We start from the raw sequence: 14587 nt of genomic DNA, 5'->3' as shown, positions 1-14587 counted from the left end.
ATAGTTGTAAGTTTGGGTATATGGTTGGATATTACCACTTTCTTTCAAGAAACCTTAAATTTTTGTTCTTGTCACTCTCTGTTTTTTAACCTTTTTTAAATAAAAAAGTTTGTTTTAAAGAGAGTATAGTAATAATTGATATGAGATTAGAAATGGTACACATTTAGCAGACCAAGATGCCAGGTATTCAAGCGTGGCTTTTGTCTTACACATTGTTGTCCTCGATGTAGTTGCTTAGATGGCAGCTATCAGCACACAGAGTTAGTCAAAGCGAAAGTTCTGTACATGCTAATGATTTCTGAGTGCTGACTTTGTGCCCTTCTGTGCTACTGAGTTTGGTTATTAAATCTATGAGTCTCTTGGTAGAGTTTGATTCTTTTTCCTTTAGTGTGTGGGCTAAAGAGATTTAGTGCAGATTTCCTGCACTCTCTTTGTATATGATTCTTTGGTTGACTACTGTAAATTATCTTATAAAATGTGTCCTGCATTGTATTGTTCCCCTTGCAAAACCCCAGTGGTCCCCAACCTTTTGGTGCTGGGGCCCAGTTTCCTGGGGGACAGCTTTCCCATGGGTGAGAAATTGGGTGCTGGTGGTTTGTGGCTGATTGAAAGGCTTGTGTGCCCCAGTTCTCTCCCAGGCCCCATCTTAGGCGCTAATGCCACTGACCTGATGGGACGCAGAGGTCAGGCCAGCTGGGGTGGGCAGCTGGGGTCACAGACAAGCTCCTCCTCTCCCCCATGCACCTCCCACTGAGAAGCCCACTCTTGGGGGAGATGGGGACTGAGCTGTGATGAACGTGCCTGAAACAGCGGTTGCCAGAACACAGCCTAAGTGAACTGAAAGCTGTACATCGAAGTTCGGGGCCTTCATATCAGGCAGATGTCTGTCGGGACCCTGGACCCCTGGCCTGTGGTCACTGCAAGAAAACTGGCTTCTTGAGAGCCAGGCACCACAGGCTGCCTTTTGCATTACTGTTGTACAGCTTGTAGATAGAGGAGTTCAGCATGGGGGTGACCACAGTGTACATCACTGCCAACACTGTGTCCTGCTGGGCCGTGTGGGGGGACACAAGGCTGAAATACACCCTGATGAGGGTCCCATAGGATAAGGACATCACAGACAGGTGGGAGCCACAGGTGGACATGGCCTTGCACCTGCCTCCTGCTGATGGCATCCTCAGCATGGGGGCCAAGAAGTGTGCATAGGAGACCAAGATGCCTATGACGGGTGTGTGTGGAGGGCAGTGCGCCTGCAGAGTAGACCGGGGCCCTGCTGCAGGCGGTGTCTGAGCAGCCCAGCATCAGCAGGACCTGAGGTCGTGGCAGAAGTGGAGGACCCTGTTGGTGCAGAATGACAGGCGGTTCAGCATTGTAGTGTGTGTCAGGGGTGTTCCTGAAGGTGGCCACCAGTGGGCACACAGCTCAGGCATGACGGCCACAGAGCAGCTCAGGGCCTGGCCCGTGGCCCTGTGGTGGTCCTGGGCTATGGCAGTGAGTCGCAAGCTGTCGGTAATGGCAAACCCAATGAAGAACATGTGGGTGAGGCAGCCAGTGTAGGGGATGCCCCAGTGTCCCAGCATGGGGTCAAACAGTGCTTTGGGGCTGATAGTGGAGACAAAGCTCCCATCCGCAAAGGCCAGGTTGGCCAGGAAGGAGTCCAGGGTGTGTGCAGTTGGAGTTGGTGGTGATGGCCGGGATGACGAGCAGTTGCCCTGGCCCTGCAATTCTCAGGAGGAGGATGAGCAGGAGCCGTGTTGCCTAGGGTCCTGGCAGAGGCAAGGAAGAGGCACTTAGGCTGGGTGAGGCTGACCCCTTCCATGGTCCCTGGGGCAACGGGAAGAAGATGGGTGTTGTCCTTGGTGCTGACCCCCCACCCCTCAACCTCCCTGGACAGACCAGGCATGCCCAGCCCACTGCTTGCACCCTGCCCTCTGTGTCCCTCTGCACCTGGATCTGGTGGCCACAGAAGGGCAGGGGCTGGGTGTCAGAACCCCAGGAGTGACCTTCTGGCTTCTGTGCTCCTGGAGGGTGGCCTGCAGTCTCTTGGGGATCCCTAGAGGGGCTGCCAACCTGCACCCCATCTTCCATTGTTATCACAACCTACCCCATCTGGGGGAGGTAAGAAGAAGGGGGATCATTCAGTTCACAGTCCTAGAGGTTTGAGGATGTTGGCTGTCACAGGCTGGTACCCAAAGAAAGGAGGCACATGGTAGCAGGTGAATGTGTGGGAGCCCCGTGAGAGCTGTGGAGGGCAGCACCCCGTGGTCATCCGAGCAGCTGCAAGCCTCTTTGTATTTTCTTTCCACAACACTGGGCAGTGAACCCAGGGACTTCATGCTAGGGTACATCCCCAGGCCTTTCTATTTTTTATCTTCAGACAGGGCCTTGCTAAGTCTTCAAATTACTCTGGCTGTGCCAGAGCTTGTGGTCCTCTTGCCTCAGCATCCCAGAGTGCTGGAACACAGGCAGGAGCCACCATGTCCACCTGGCTCTGCCCCTGAAAGTCTCACGACCTGGGAACATCACATATCAAAGCCCAAGTTTCCAGCTTGTGCCTCTCTGGGGGTCCAACTCACACCATCTCGGCACCACGGTACCTCCTGTCTGCACCATCCACGCTGGAATCCTTGACTCAGAGCTTGCTCGGAGGAGAACACAGAATACAAGGAGTCTGCACTTCCTTTCCTCTCGGACAGAATTTCTTCTTCGACCCACCCAGCCCCCTCCAGCCCGGCACCCTCTTTCTGTCTCTGAAAATGACACCTGTCCTTGGATGTCAAGGGCAACCACGGCATCCCGCTGCTGGCCAGCTCTAACGTCAGGTCAGCGTGCACCCAGACGCCATCCTACTGTTGAGTCTAGGAATACCTGGCCCAGGCTGGCCAAGAACCCTCCAAAGAAGGGGCCAGTCAGATAGCTCAGTGGACGAAAGCTCCTGCTTAGTCAGGTACAGTGATTGGGGTCCGTGCTGGCCCTGCCCTCGAGGCATGCTGAGCTGGCGTGGTGCCATGTGTCTGTAATCCCAGTGCTTGGAAGGCTGAAAACAGGAGGCTCACTATGAGTCCGATCTGTGTAGTGAGACTGTGTAGACTCTGCACTAAAATACATTAAAAAAAAAAAAAAAAGAATTCTCCAAAGAAGTGTCAGAATTAATCAACAATAAAGGGAAGGTAGAACTCAAGATTCCAAGCTGCCGAATGCAACCTGGGTGGTGATGAGGACCTCTGCCCGGCCTCCTGCGCACCAGGCTGGGTCGCCATGTTGGCGTGGCTGTCGCACCCCTGGCACGGGTGCTGGGGCTCTTTACCCTCCGAGCCCAAGGCTGCTTCTGGTCCACTCACTCAAGATTTGCGTGGCTCTTATTGTTCAGGCGATGTGGTTTTGGTGTTACTGAGAAGTGTGTGATGAATCCTGCAGAATCTCTGATGTGACACACAGGGGATGCGAAGGGGAGTGTGCAGAAGCCCAGCCCCCCACCAGGACACTGCCATGCTGGTCAGAGGAGATGAAGGAGGAAGTGGCATCCCCAGTAAGCCGCACCAGGAAGGGCTGGCCACGAGAACCAGGCAGTCTGCGACACACCTGCAGCTGTGTGTGCAGCTTACCGCAAGGTGGAGTCGTTTGCATTTTCAGAATAGAAAACAAAAATTTTAAGACCGAAAATATGGGTAGCTATGGCAACAGGTGTTATAAATATTGGGTGCAAATCCTGTTCAAAGCCGCTCACTGTGGGCTAGGTGCGGGGGCCACACATGAGACCCAGGCAGTGGGGCCTGAAGCAGAAGGGTGCTGAGTTCAAGCCCAGCCTGAGCAGCTCAGGAACTCGGCAAGACCTTCTCAGAAAGCTGAAAACACGAGACACAAGAAACTTTTCATGGCCTGGGATGACTTCAGTGTTTGTGGGTGTGGTGTGACGGTTCCGTTCAGGTGCACACGGGTGGCTCGGGGACCTGGGAGACCCAGGACTGTGGCCGCCTTGACTCAGCTCAAGCTGTGCATGTGGGCTCAGTACTTTCAGGGAGCACACCCAAACCATGGAGTTAACACCGCCTCCGCCCCACACCCAGGCCTCCTTTCCTCCCACGCTGGGCCGCCCGGAGACGTCGGGACCAGTCTGGCTGCCCTTCTCCTCCTCCTCCAGTTCCCTCTGGGATCACCTAGCCGTTACCCAACTGGTTTCTCTCCTCCTCCCCCATGGTCGGGTGAGGCTTCTAGTGTTCCCACTCCACCCAGGACCCCCAGAAGTGTCCCCAACCTGCAGCCCTTGGGCTTCACCTTCTCCCTGGGGCCTGGCACTGGCCCCGGCCCCACTGGAGCTCCTTCCTGACCCGCAGCCCTGGCCACGGGAGGGGCTCCTGCCAGATGGATTGCTCTGGTCCTCTGCCCCATGGGAGCCCCTTCCTGTCCCCTCAGTCCAGACAGCCTGCATGCTGTCGCCCTCCATGAGAGTTCATCAAGTGCTTACTGGGCACCCTCAGTGCAGCCAAGTGGTGACAGGATTGTGAGGAGATGACAAGGGTCGGGTCAGCAGCCTGCCACAGGGACAGAGATGTTGCTGGCCACTCATGACCTCTGTGGACAGATGAAAAGGTGTGCACAGGCCTGTCGTGCCTGCTGCTCAGGAGGCTGAGGCATGATAAGCTCAGGTTTGAGCCCTGCCCAGGCAGCTTAGCAAGGCCCTCTCTCAATATTTAAAAAAAATGGTCTTTCATTTATATTCCCCCCCTTTTTTTGGTTTTATTTTGTCAGAAATGGGTGTTCCATTGCTGTTAGAGAAGCTGTATTTGGAGGTCTTTTATGGACCTTTTCATAGTTGACACCAGTTCAAATATTGTAGGTACTTGAATTCAGTAAAATATCCCAATATGATCCAATAGTCCATAATAGTTGTGGGTTATCAGCAGAGCTGGCAATTGTCAGAAGTTGTTGACTTGAGCCTTTTACAGCTCAGCATAGTAATACGGCTTTACTGTTTATACCTCATGGTTATATATGTATGTATAAAATAGGATAGATATACAGCTTTCTCTTAGTTCAGTGAGAAGAAAGATTTGTACTGATATTGCTTAGACAAGAGCTCGTGTCTGCATCTTGTACTGTAAATAACTACTATGAAGACAACAATATGCAATGTATTTTTTAATTTTTAATTTTAATTTTTTGGTATTTAGGACAGGGTGTACCATGGTGTACAGGGTCTCACTGCATAGATTGAATCAGTGATCCTCCTTTTAATAGCCTTCCAAGAGCTGGGATTACAGGCACACTCCACCATGCCCAGTCGCAATTGCTGTCTCAGTGTGTCCTGGGGGCGGGGCCAGCACGGCAGGCCTGGGGCTTGAACCCCAAGCCCCTGCGTCTGCCTAAGCAGGCACTTTAATCTGCTGAGCTATTTGGCCGGCCCTTGCAATATATTAATTATTGTAACTGTCCTACTAACCTGTTTTGAAACTGTCTCATTGCTAGCTCTTTCTCATTAAAATTAATAAAAAATTAAAACTAAAATAAAATATTAATATTATATATATTATATATATATAGTGTGTAGCTTAGCATTCACCCTTGAGTTCATTCCTAGCACCAAACACAACCCCTGAAAACAGTACCATAATGGTCGCACCAGTCTACATTCCCACCAGCAGTGGAGAAGGGTTCCTTTTTCCTGGCAGCCTCTCCAGCATTTGTTGTTGGGTGATTTCTTTATGATAGCCTTTCTTTCTGGGGTGAGATGGTATCTCAGTGTTATTTTAACTTGCATTTTTTGAATGGTTAGTGATGTGGAGCATTTGTTCATGTATTTATTTGCCTCTTGCATTTCGTCCTCTAAGAAGTGTGCGTTCATTTCAGATGCCTATTTTTTGATTGTCTTTACATTTTGGATCTCTAATTGTTTTTAGTTCTTCATATATTCTAGATAGAAGATCTTCGTCTGAGTGCTTACTAGTTAAGATTTTTCCCAGTCTGTGGGTTGTCTTTTAACTCTGTTGGTAACTTCTTTTGACGTGCAGAAAGTTCTCAGTAAGAACAGGTCCCAGTTGTTGATTCTTTGAAGTATTTCCTGTTCCGTTTGATTTTTGTCCATGAACTCTTTGCCTACCCCCGTGTCTTCAAGATTTCCACCTACTTTCTCTTCCAGGAGATTTAGTGTTTTCTGCTTTAATGTTTAGATCTTTGATACAAAATATATATAAGGTGGCTGAGATGATTGTGCTAAGAATCTCCTTCAGTTTTTTAAAAAAATACCAGTTAATGTGCGGACTTCTCACCTTGACTAACTCTGTATGCTGATAACTGTGAACTAAGCAACTGTGTTGAGGACAGCAGTGTGTAATACAAAACCATTCACCATTCTTTAAATACCTGTCATCTTGGTCTTCTAAATGTGTACTGTTTGTAATGTCATATCAATTTTTTTTTGCGGAACTGGGGATTGAACTCAGATCCTTGTGTTTGCCAGTCAAGCGCTTATCCTACTGAGCCATCTGCCCGGCCCCCGTCATATCAATTATTAATATACTCTTTTTAAAATAAATTCTTTAGAAAAAGGTAATAAGAGAAAAAGACAGACAAGAAGAAAAATTTAAGATTTCTTGAAAGCATATGGTAATATTCAACATGTCCAATCTTCCCTAACTTTGTTAATCTGAGCAACAGATTTGATGATAAAAATAGACAATATATCGATCATTAATCAGCTATTGTTTTTTGAAAATCTATAACATATGTATTGTTGTATGTTACCCTGTTCCTGTGTTTGTCTTTGTTTTTCTTAATAAAAGAAAATTATAATAAAAAATAAAGGTAAACCATAAACTATAAAAACCAAAAACAAAACAGCACTGGGGAAGGCTCAGAAGTGTAATCCCAGGTAGAACGCAGTAATTGCAGAGTGACGCACCGGGATCCTCTCACGCAGAGCTCAGCAGCGCACAGTGCGGCCCTACCACTGTCCTTCACGTCTGAGGGGGACAGAGCCAGCGCCTCTGGGGATGCCAGTCCTGCTGGCTTGGGACGTCCTCTAAAGGGTACGCCCTCCCTCAAGGGCACCTCGGGGACGCCCACGCCTGCCTGCAGTGACACTGGCGCCCAGCATGCGCTGTGCTGCTTTGGGCGGAGGGCTGCGTGCTCCAGAGGGGAGGATTTGGGGCCCTCTCGCCGATGTGGGGACAGGGATGTGTAGGGATGACCCGTGCTGGACAAGAGGGTGGACACAAAGGGAGGGGGCCAGAGCCATGGAGAGAGGGACACCAGCGGGGGCACGGGCAGGTGGGACCCAAGTGACAGGAGGCCACCAATGAGGGGACTGAGGCCACAGACACAGGCAGAAATGGACGTGGTGAGGGCGAGGGGACACAAAACAAGGTGTCTGACACAGGGAGCACAGCTTGTCTTCTGTGATTTCTTTCGCTTTTTCTCTTGTTTTTTAAGACAGGGTCTCCCTACCTAGTTCAGGTTGGCCTTGAGCGCACTGTAACCAGGCTGGCCTCAAACTTGAAACGATCCTCTTGCCTCAGCCTCCTGGTGTTGGGATGACAGGCATCTGCCGCCATGCCCGGCTTCTGTGTTTTCTTGATGTCTGAAGTGTCATGAACATGCACACACTCACGCGCGCACACCCTGGGCTTTGTCCCCTGTGAGGCAAGGACAAGACGAAGCACTGGAGCACCGGCCGGCCAGGTGCGCCTCTCCGCGTCCTGCCTCAGCCAAGAGTTTGGAACAGGAAGTGGGGCACGGGGCCTTGCACGCCACCCAGCACCCTGGGAAGGTGGGGTGGCGATGTCCAGCCCCAGCCCCCAGTCAGTGCCCTAGTGTGCCCGGTGGGCGGCTTCCCTCCCCGGCAGGGTCACTGTGCTCCTCGAGGTCCCCGCGGGAGCCTCCCGCCTACTTCCTGCCCCGGCCGCCTGTGCCCCTTGCTGCCCGCTCTGCTGAGCACCTCTGCATCTGCGCCCGGCTCCCCAGGTGCCAACCTGTGGGGGTCGCGGAAGGCCCGAGGGAGTCTGCCGCCTGGGGGCTGCGTCTTGCTCCCAGGCGCTTTCTGTCCCCAGTCAGTGCCTGGGTGCACCCCAAACTGAGCTGCTTCCCAGGCCTTGTCACTTGTTTTTTTTTTTTTTTGTTTTCAGACATAGTTTTGCTAAGTCCTTGAGTGGCCCCGGGTGTGCTGGCATTTGGCTCCTCCTGCCTCAGCCTCCCAAGGTGCTGGTGTCATTGACAGCGAGGTTAGGCAGAAAGTCACAGGCTATCTGGAGCTGGCTTGTGGGCACCTTGCTTGGGTCCTTCCATGGCCCGGGAGCTGTCTCACTCCACAGGTGTTTCCTGCTCTTAGCCTCCGTGGGTCCTCAGAATTCATTCTTTGATTTGGGGGCGCAGGAGCTCAGTGTGGGTGGGGGACGGCGGCACTAGGGATGTACGCTATCAGCCTGAGTCCCTGGGGGGACGGGGGGCGCCGCGGGGCAGGGGTAGGGTGCAGGTGCTGGGCACTCCTGCCCGGGGCCCGCTTCTCTGGTTTTCTTGCTTGGATCTGGACGAGGCCCCGGGAGGTGCAGTCCAGGCTCCGCTGTGCAGCCCAAGCCTCTCCTGCCCCAGTCCTTGGGCTGGGTCCCCTTGCCCGGACTTGGGACCCATTAGGCCTCAGGCTCCTTGTACTCTTCTTTGGCTCTGTCCCTGATGGGAGCCCCTGTGCCTCCCACATCCCCACCACATACAATGGGCCCCCTAAGGGCCCGGGGCAACCTCCTCAGCCTCCCTGGTCCCTTATAGCACTTGCTTATTATTTTCACCCCGTCTGCAGTGGGTACCCCGTGGCGTTGCCCCGTGTGTGTTCACACGTGTGTGTGCTCCTGCTCCCCCCAGGATGTAGTCCCTCCCCCGCTCCGCCTGGGCCTGGCTTTGCCCAGCTGCAAACCCGGGCTTGCTTTGGCCTGGCTGGGCTCTGGTGAGTGCGGACAGAAGTCTGAGCCGATTTCACTCCCACAACTGGATTGGGTAGTTTGGATATGAGAAGTTCCCTCAAGCCTAGTTGGCACTGAGTCTCCGTAATGGTTGATGTCATCTCAGAAATATAGAGTACTGCATAGTATACGCTCCTTCATGCATTCTACACACATACCCTGACTCCTAGGCTGGGTCTACTGTGTTGCCGGGCCTGGCCTCCTGCGCTCAAGAGATTCTCCTGCCTCAGCCTCCTGAGTAGCGGGGACTTTGGGTGGAGGCCACCACACCTGGTTTCCCACTGGGGCATACTGGGAGGTGTGACCAGGGAACCTTTTTCTTTTTTTGTATCTTAGTACAGGGTGTAAAGGGTCTCACTAGGTAGATCAGACTCAGTGATCTGTCTGTGTTCAGCCTTCCAAGAACTGGGATCATAGCGCAAGCCACCATGCCCAGTCTCAGGAACATAAGAAGAGCTCTGGGCTCTGGGCTCCTGCGGGGATGAACACTTTCTTAGATCAGTGCGCTGAGAATTAACAGGGTACCCTCAGGGGCCTGCAGGGGTCACTTGTGCTAGACTCTTGCGTCCACCCTGTCCCTTGTCCTGTGACCCCCTTCAGCCTCCCTTGGACGCTGAGGCCGTCCCAAGCGGAGCTCAGGCAGGAGGCTGAGGCTGGTGGAACCTAAGTTCAAGCACTGCCTGGGTAATTTAGCTACTTAGGGATACCCTGTCTGGAAAGGCGGGGGGGAAGCCGGGCACCGGGGTGAGTGCCCATAGGCTTGGGAGGCTGGGGCAGGAGTATTGCCTGAGCCCAAGGATTTCAGCCTGAGCAATACAAAAGTGAGACAAAACATAGACATCGACAGACAGACAGACAGACAGACAGACAGACAGACAGACAGAGACAAATAAGATGAGCTCGGCATCTGAAAAGTCTTTGGCCGCCCTGGAGCCTGGTGGTGGGAGGAAGGGCAGCTGCACTCCGCGGGCTGCGAGGCACTCGCGCCCCCTGGCGGCCGGACCGGGAAACCCTCCTGAAAGCTGAAAACAAGGCCACATCCTCAGGCCGGGCTTTCAGCTCCGCCCCACAGTCGCCCCCTGCAGGACACCCGGACTCGCGCTGGGCGGAGGTCAGCCGGCCCACGCCGCCTTTGCCCCTCTGGCTCTTACCTAGCCGAGAAGCGCCCAGGACCCCTGCCTGCTCTCCGTGCAGAGCTGTACACCCAGCCGTGCTATTTATTCCTGGTTTTGTTACGTGCAATAGATGTAGTAATATATGCTTGAAAGGACCCTTATATTTTATTTATTTATCGTCTTTTTGAGACAGGGTCTCTATCCAGGTCAGGCTGGCCTTGAGCTCACTTTGTAGCGCAGGCTGGTCCCGGACTCGCAGTGAGCCTCCTGCCTCATCTCCCGAGGGCTGGGGTCACAGTAGCAGGGGATCACAGGGGTGCCCACCACAGGCAGCTTTATATATTTATTTTAAAACTTCTATCAGTGCATGCTTGCAATATGTAAGGGTCGCAGTCCTTGTGCGGAGCAGGCCATGCGCGGGCCACGTCTTGCTTTTCACCCCTTCCTGCCCTCCCTCCCACTCTCCTCCTCTTTCTTCTCAGGGAAGGTCTCCGTGTTTCTTACTGCATATCTTTTCCTTTGCTCTTCCTTGTACTTTGGCTTCTGCATATAAGTGAGAGTGCGTGAAATCTAAGCTTGTGTGTCTGATTTCTTCCTCTGAATACTGCAGGCTCCAGCCGCACCCATTTCCCCGCAGATGACTAGAGCCTGCCCTTCTTCATGGCAGAGTAGTACTGCCTTGTACTCAAAACTGCCCTTCTGGGGCCGGGGAGATGGCTCAGTGGAATAAGCGCTTCCCTGGCAAGCGCAAGGGCCTGAGTTCAATCCCCGGTTCTGAAAAAAAAAAAAAAATCAAATACTGCCCTTCTTTTTTTTTTTTTTGTCTTTTTAAAAAAAATGTATTTAGCACAGGGTCTATAGGGTCTCACTGCACATATTGAACTCATAGTGATCCTCCTGTTTTCAGCCTTTTTTTGGTGCATCAAATGATTTTATTACAAAACATCATTTATTGATCATTCACTTTCCTAAAAAAAAATGCAACCATGAGAACAGGAAACTTCTAAGACTTGCCAGAGGCAGAAAGTGGTTACACCTATTGTCTGGCTTCCTTGTCACTCACCAGTTGCATGTTTTGTCACCTCTGACACGGGAAAGGAAGCTGACTAGAGGATTCATGCCCAAGAAGGTCACAACAATGATAAGGCTATCCATGTCACTTGCTGATACAGTGACAAGTAAGCACTGTCAAACACCTCCTCCCAGGTGAGTGTACTGTCCTTATTCTCTGAAGTTGTCTTTCAGACTAGGTTCTTCATTACAGCTTCTGTGGATCCCAGACTGCAGACTCTAAAACCCATGCGCAGTCTCCATGTTCAAGTGTGAAAGTTTGTTTCAGGACCATGGTAGGTTGCTATGGCGTTTACCATTCTGTAGTGGCTACTGCATGTCACACCCCTGGATGAGCTGGTCAAGCCGTGGCACAGCTCAGGGCTGCATGAACAACCTTCTCCCTGCCAGATTGCTCCCTGGTCCATCTGGACCCTGCAGCACGGTCAAAGCAGAGACCTTGAAGTCCATCGGTGGTGATCCTTAAGTAACAGGAATCCATTTCTTCACCATGAATTAAATGGAGCTTTCAAAAGGTGTCAGACCTTAGGAAGTATCTTGGGACAGAGCAGGGGTCCCTGGCTGTCAGGCTCTGGAGGGGGTGCTGGCACAGCTTCCTTTTTCTTGGCTTCCAGGAACTCATGGATTGCTCGTTCTATCTGCGGCCTGAAGATGTGGTTGAGTTTTGGATCCACCACCTGAGACATAATCCTGTCCACTCCCGCTTCCAACATCCCTGACTGAACCCCACTCCGTCTCAGACCACTTCGCAATTGGTTTTTGTTCATTGTAGGATTCCATTCTTGCTTGTCCAGATGTGCCAACACAAAATTATCCACTTTCTGCTTCAAGTTTTGGTAAGCTGGCTTGGTGTCCGCATTGGCCAGGCAGTCCCTGCGGAAGCTGTCAAACAGGCCCCTGCTCTCCAGCTGCTCTATGATGACAACAGCGATGAGCTGGCGGTGGCCAGGAGGAAGGTTGGCTGGGTTAATAGGGCCGCCACCCCTGCCCGCCGAGGCCTGGCCTGCTGCTCCTTGCCCCCCTGCCCCCGTTCCCCGCCGCTGGCGCTATCTGCCATGCCTGCGCCCCAGGCCCGTGAAACAAACTCTGGACTGCTTTTTCCCAGAGGGGAGGCCCTAGATGATACAAAGGTGGTGAAGGCCCCCAGGAAGGCAGCAGCAGAGGTGCTCGTGGGGGCGGCAGTGGCAGTGGGGGTGTGGGTGGGGGCGGCGGCGGTGGTGGAGGTGGTCTGTTTTCAGCCTTCCAAGCGCTGAGATTACAGTGCACGCCATCATGCGCGGTCTCAGTGCAACCTGGCAGCGGAGCCTGCATGGCATAGGGCTCGAACCCCGCTCCCCTGCGCTTGCCTGAGCAGATCCTTTAGTCTGCTGAGCTATCTGGGAGCCCTTTCTCTGTCTCTTTGAGTCAGGGTCTGGCTGTGCGCTCAGGTTGGCCTTGAGCTTAGGGTGGTCTGAGACTTGAAACAACCCTCTTGCCTCAGGCTCCTGAGTGCTGGAGGCCAGGCATGCACCACACGCTGCTCAGCATAACATTTCTTTACCTGGTCATCTGATGGACGCACAGATGGGTGGTTTGACTATGAGAAGTCCCTTCAAGTCTAGTTGACATCGAGTCCCTATAATGAAAGCACGCCTCTGACCACACACCTCTGTGACACTAGTGCTTTTGATTATTTTTGCAGTTTGAAATATTTCAGGGCTGGGGAGATGGCCAAATAGAATAAGCGCTTCCCTGGCAAGCACAAGGGCCTGAGTTCCATCCCCAGTTCTGGAAAAAAAAAAAAAAAGAAATATTTCAAACCAAGAGAAGCGGCGTGAGGACTCACCGAGGCCCCTGCACGGCCAGGCATTAGCCTTCTCCCCACATCTGCTTCATGGTTCTGCCTTCTTTCTGATCTGGTCTGGTTTTTCTGAGGCTCTCTCTCTCTCTCTCCCCCTTTGTGTGCTGGGGATGAGCCCAGGGCCTTCACATGCCGGGACGCTCCTCCCTCCACCTCCCCCACCAGCTGCACCTCAGCTCTTGTTACCACTCTATTTGCCTGTGTTGGCTTTGGATCTGGGACCCTCCTGCCTCAGCCTCCTGAGTCCATTTCTGTTTTAGGTTTCGGGTTTGTTCATTGTGCGTTCAGGGATGCTATTGGATTTGGGAGTTCTAGGGGCCAAAGTCCAGTGGAAAGGCAGGAAACATCCAAGTCATTTTGGCTTAATCCTGCAGGTGAGTAAAACCAAGCACAACTTTTCCACTCGCCTGCAAAATGCTGAGAGCAGCAGAGGCGCAAGAGGAATTTTCATCGCAGCCGATGCCCAACCAGCGTGCGCTCGGGACGCCAGTGTCGTTATTAGTGCTACAGTGCTTATGGTCAGACAGACACAGGGCCTTATGAGCCAGGGAGACGCTCTAGCTGCAGTGGTGGGCCGGCCCTCGTTGGCCTCTTATTTACAGAGTAGAAGATTCTCTTGCCTTCCTGGTCTGAGAGGGTCCTTAGCCAGCCAGGGTCCCCTACTGTCACTTCCGCAACCTGCAGCCGGTTCTGCGGGTGGCCGCGGCCAGCGCTGCACGTACCTCCCTGTTCCTGAGGCTGTAGATGAGGGGGTTGAGCGAGGGCGTCAGCAGGCTGTAGCAGAGGGCGACTGCGTGGTCCTGGTGCGGGTGGTGGTAGGGGCTGGGCACCATGTACATGAACACGGCCGCCCCGTAGAAGAGCCCCACCACAGCGGCGTGCGAGGAGCAGGTGGCCAGGGCCTTGCGCCGCGCCTGGGCCGTGCGCATGCGGAGCACGGCGCCTAGCACCAGGCTGTAGGAGGCGGCGATGAGCGCCAGGGGCAGGAGCAGGATCAGCACCCCAGAGACGGACAGCGCCAGCTCGTAGGCGGCCACCCCGGGGGCGCAGGCCAGGCGCAGCAGGGCGGGCAGCTCGCAGATGAAGTGGGCCAGGGCACGCGAGGCGCAGAACGGGAAGCGCAGGATGACGGAGGTCTGCACCGAAGCCACCAGCGCGCCTGAGAGCCAGGATGCAACCACTATGCGCAGGCACACAGGGCGCCGCATGAGCACCGGGTAGTGCAGCGGATGGCACACAGCCACGTAGCGGTCGTAGGACATGAGGGCCAGCAGGACGCCCTCGGAGACGCCCAGCAGCATGAGCAGGAACATCTGGGCCGCGCAGCCCGCGAAGGAGATGGTGCTGTCCCCCCGCAGGAAGTCAGCCAGCATCTTGGGGATGGTGACCAGCGGGAAGCCGAGGTCCAGCAGGGCGAGGTGGCCCAGCAGGAAGTACATGGGCGTGCGCAGCCGGGGGTCCACCCAGGTCAGCACCAGCAGCACGGTGTTGGCCAGCAGCCCTGTGGCAAACGTGGTGGTCACCAGGGCAAACAGGACCAGGTGCGGCCCCGTGTGGCCGAAGAGTCCCATGAGGGTGAAGTCTGAGGTGGTGGACTGGTTTTCCTTCCCCAT

The 14587-nt window shown here is 53.5% G+C and overlaps 1 protein-coding gene and 2 pseudogenes across 1 annotated transcript; all 3 read right to left on the bottom strand.

Annotated features, from left to right (window-relative positions):
* Nucleotides 1-914: 914 nt before the first annotated feature.
* LOC111814383 lies at nt 915-4196 on the bottom strand (annotated as a pseudogene).
* A 7463-nt stretch (nt 4197-11659) lies between these two features.
* LOC101575307 lies at nt 11660-12445 on the bottom strand (annotated as a pseudogene).
* Nucleotides 12446-13639: 1194 nt separating this feature from the next.
* LOC101574911 (olfactory receptor 2Z1-like) lies at nt 13640-14587 on the bottom strand. The gene has a single exon (XM_004647397.1). The coding sequence runs from the start codon at nt 14585-14587 to the stop codon at nt 13640-13642; it is 948 nt and encodes a 315-aa protein (XP_004647454.1).

Source organism: Octodon degus, unplaced genomic scaffold, assembly GCF_000260255.1.
Source record: "Octodon degus isolate 3935 unplaced genomic scaffold, OctDeg1.0 scaffold00304, whole genome shotgun sequence".
In the NCBI taxonomy this organism is placed as follows: Eukaryota; Metazoa; Chordata; class Mammalia; order Rodentia; family Octodontidae; genus Octodon; species Octodon degus.
Note: the sequence above shows the minus strand (reverse complement) of the source record. Positions and strands in the feature narration are given on the sequence as shown.

Bases quoted from the DNA above. Each gene is read 5' to 3' on its own strand.
- LOC101574911 (XM_004647397.1), bottom strand. From the start codon at position 14,587: ATGGGGAAGGAAAACCAGTCCACCACCTCAGACTTCACCCTCATGGGA.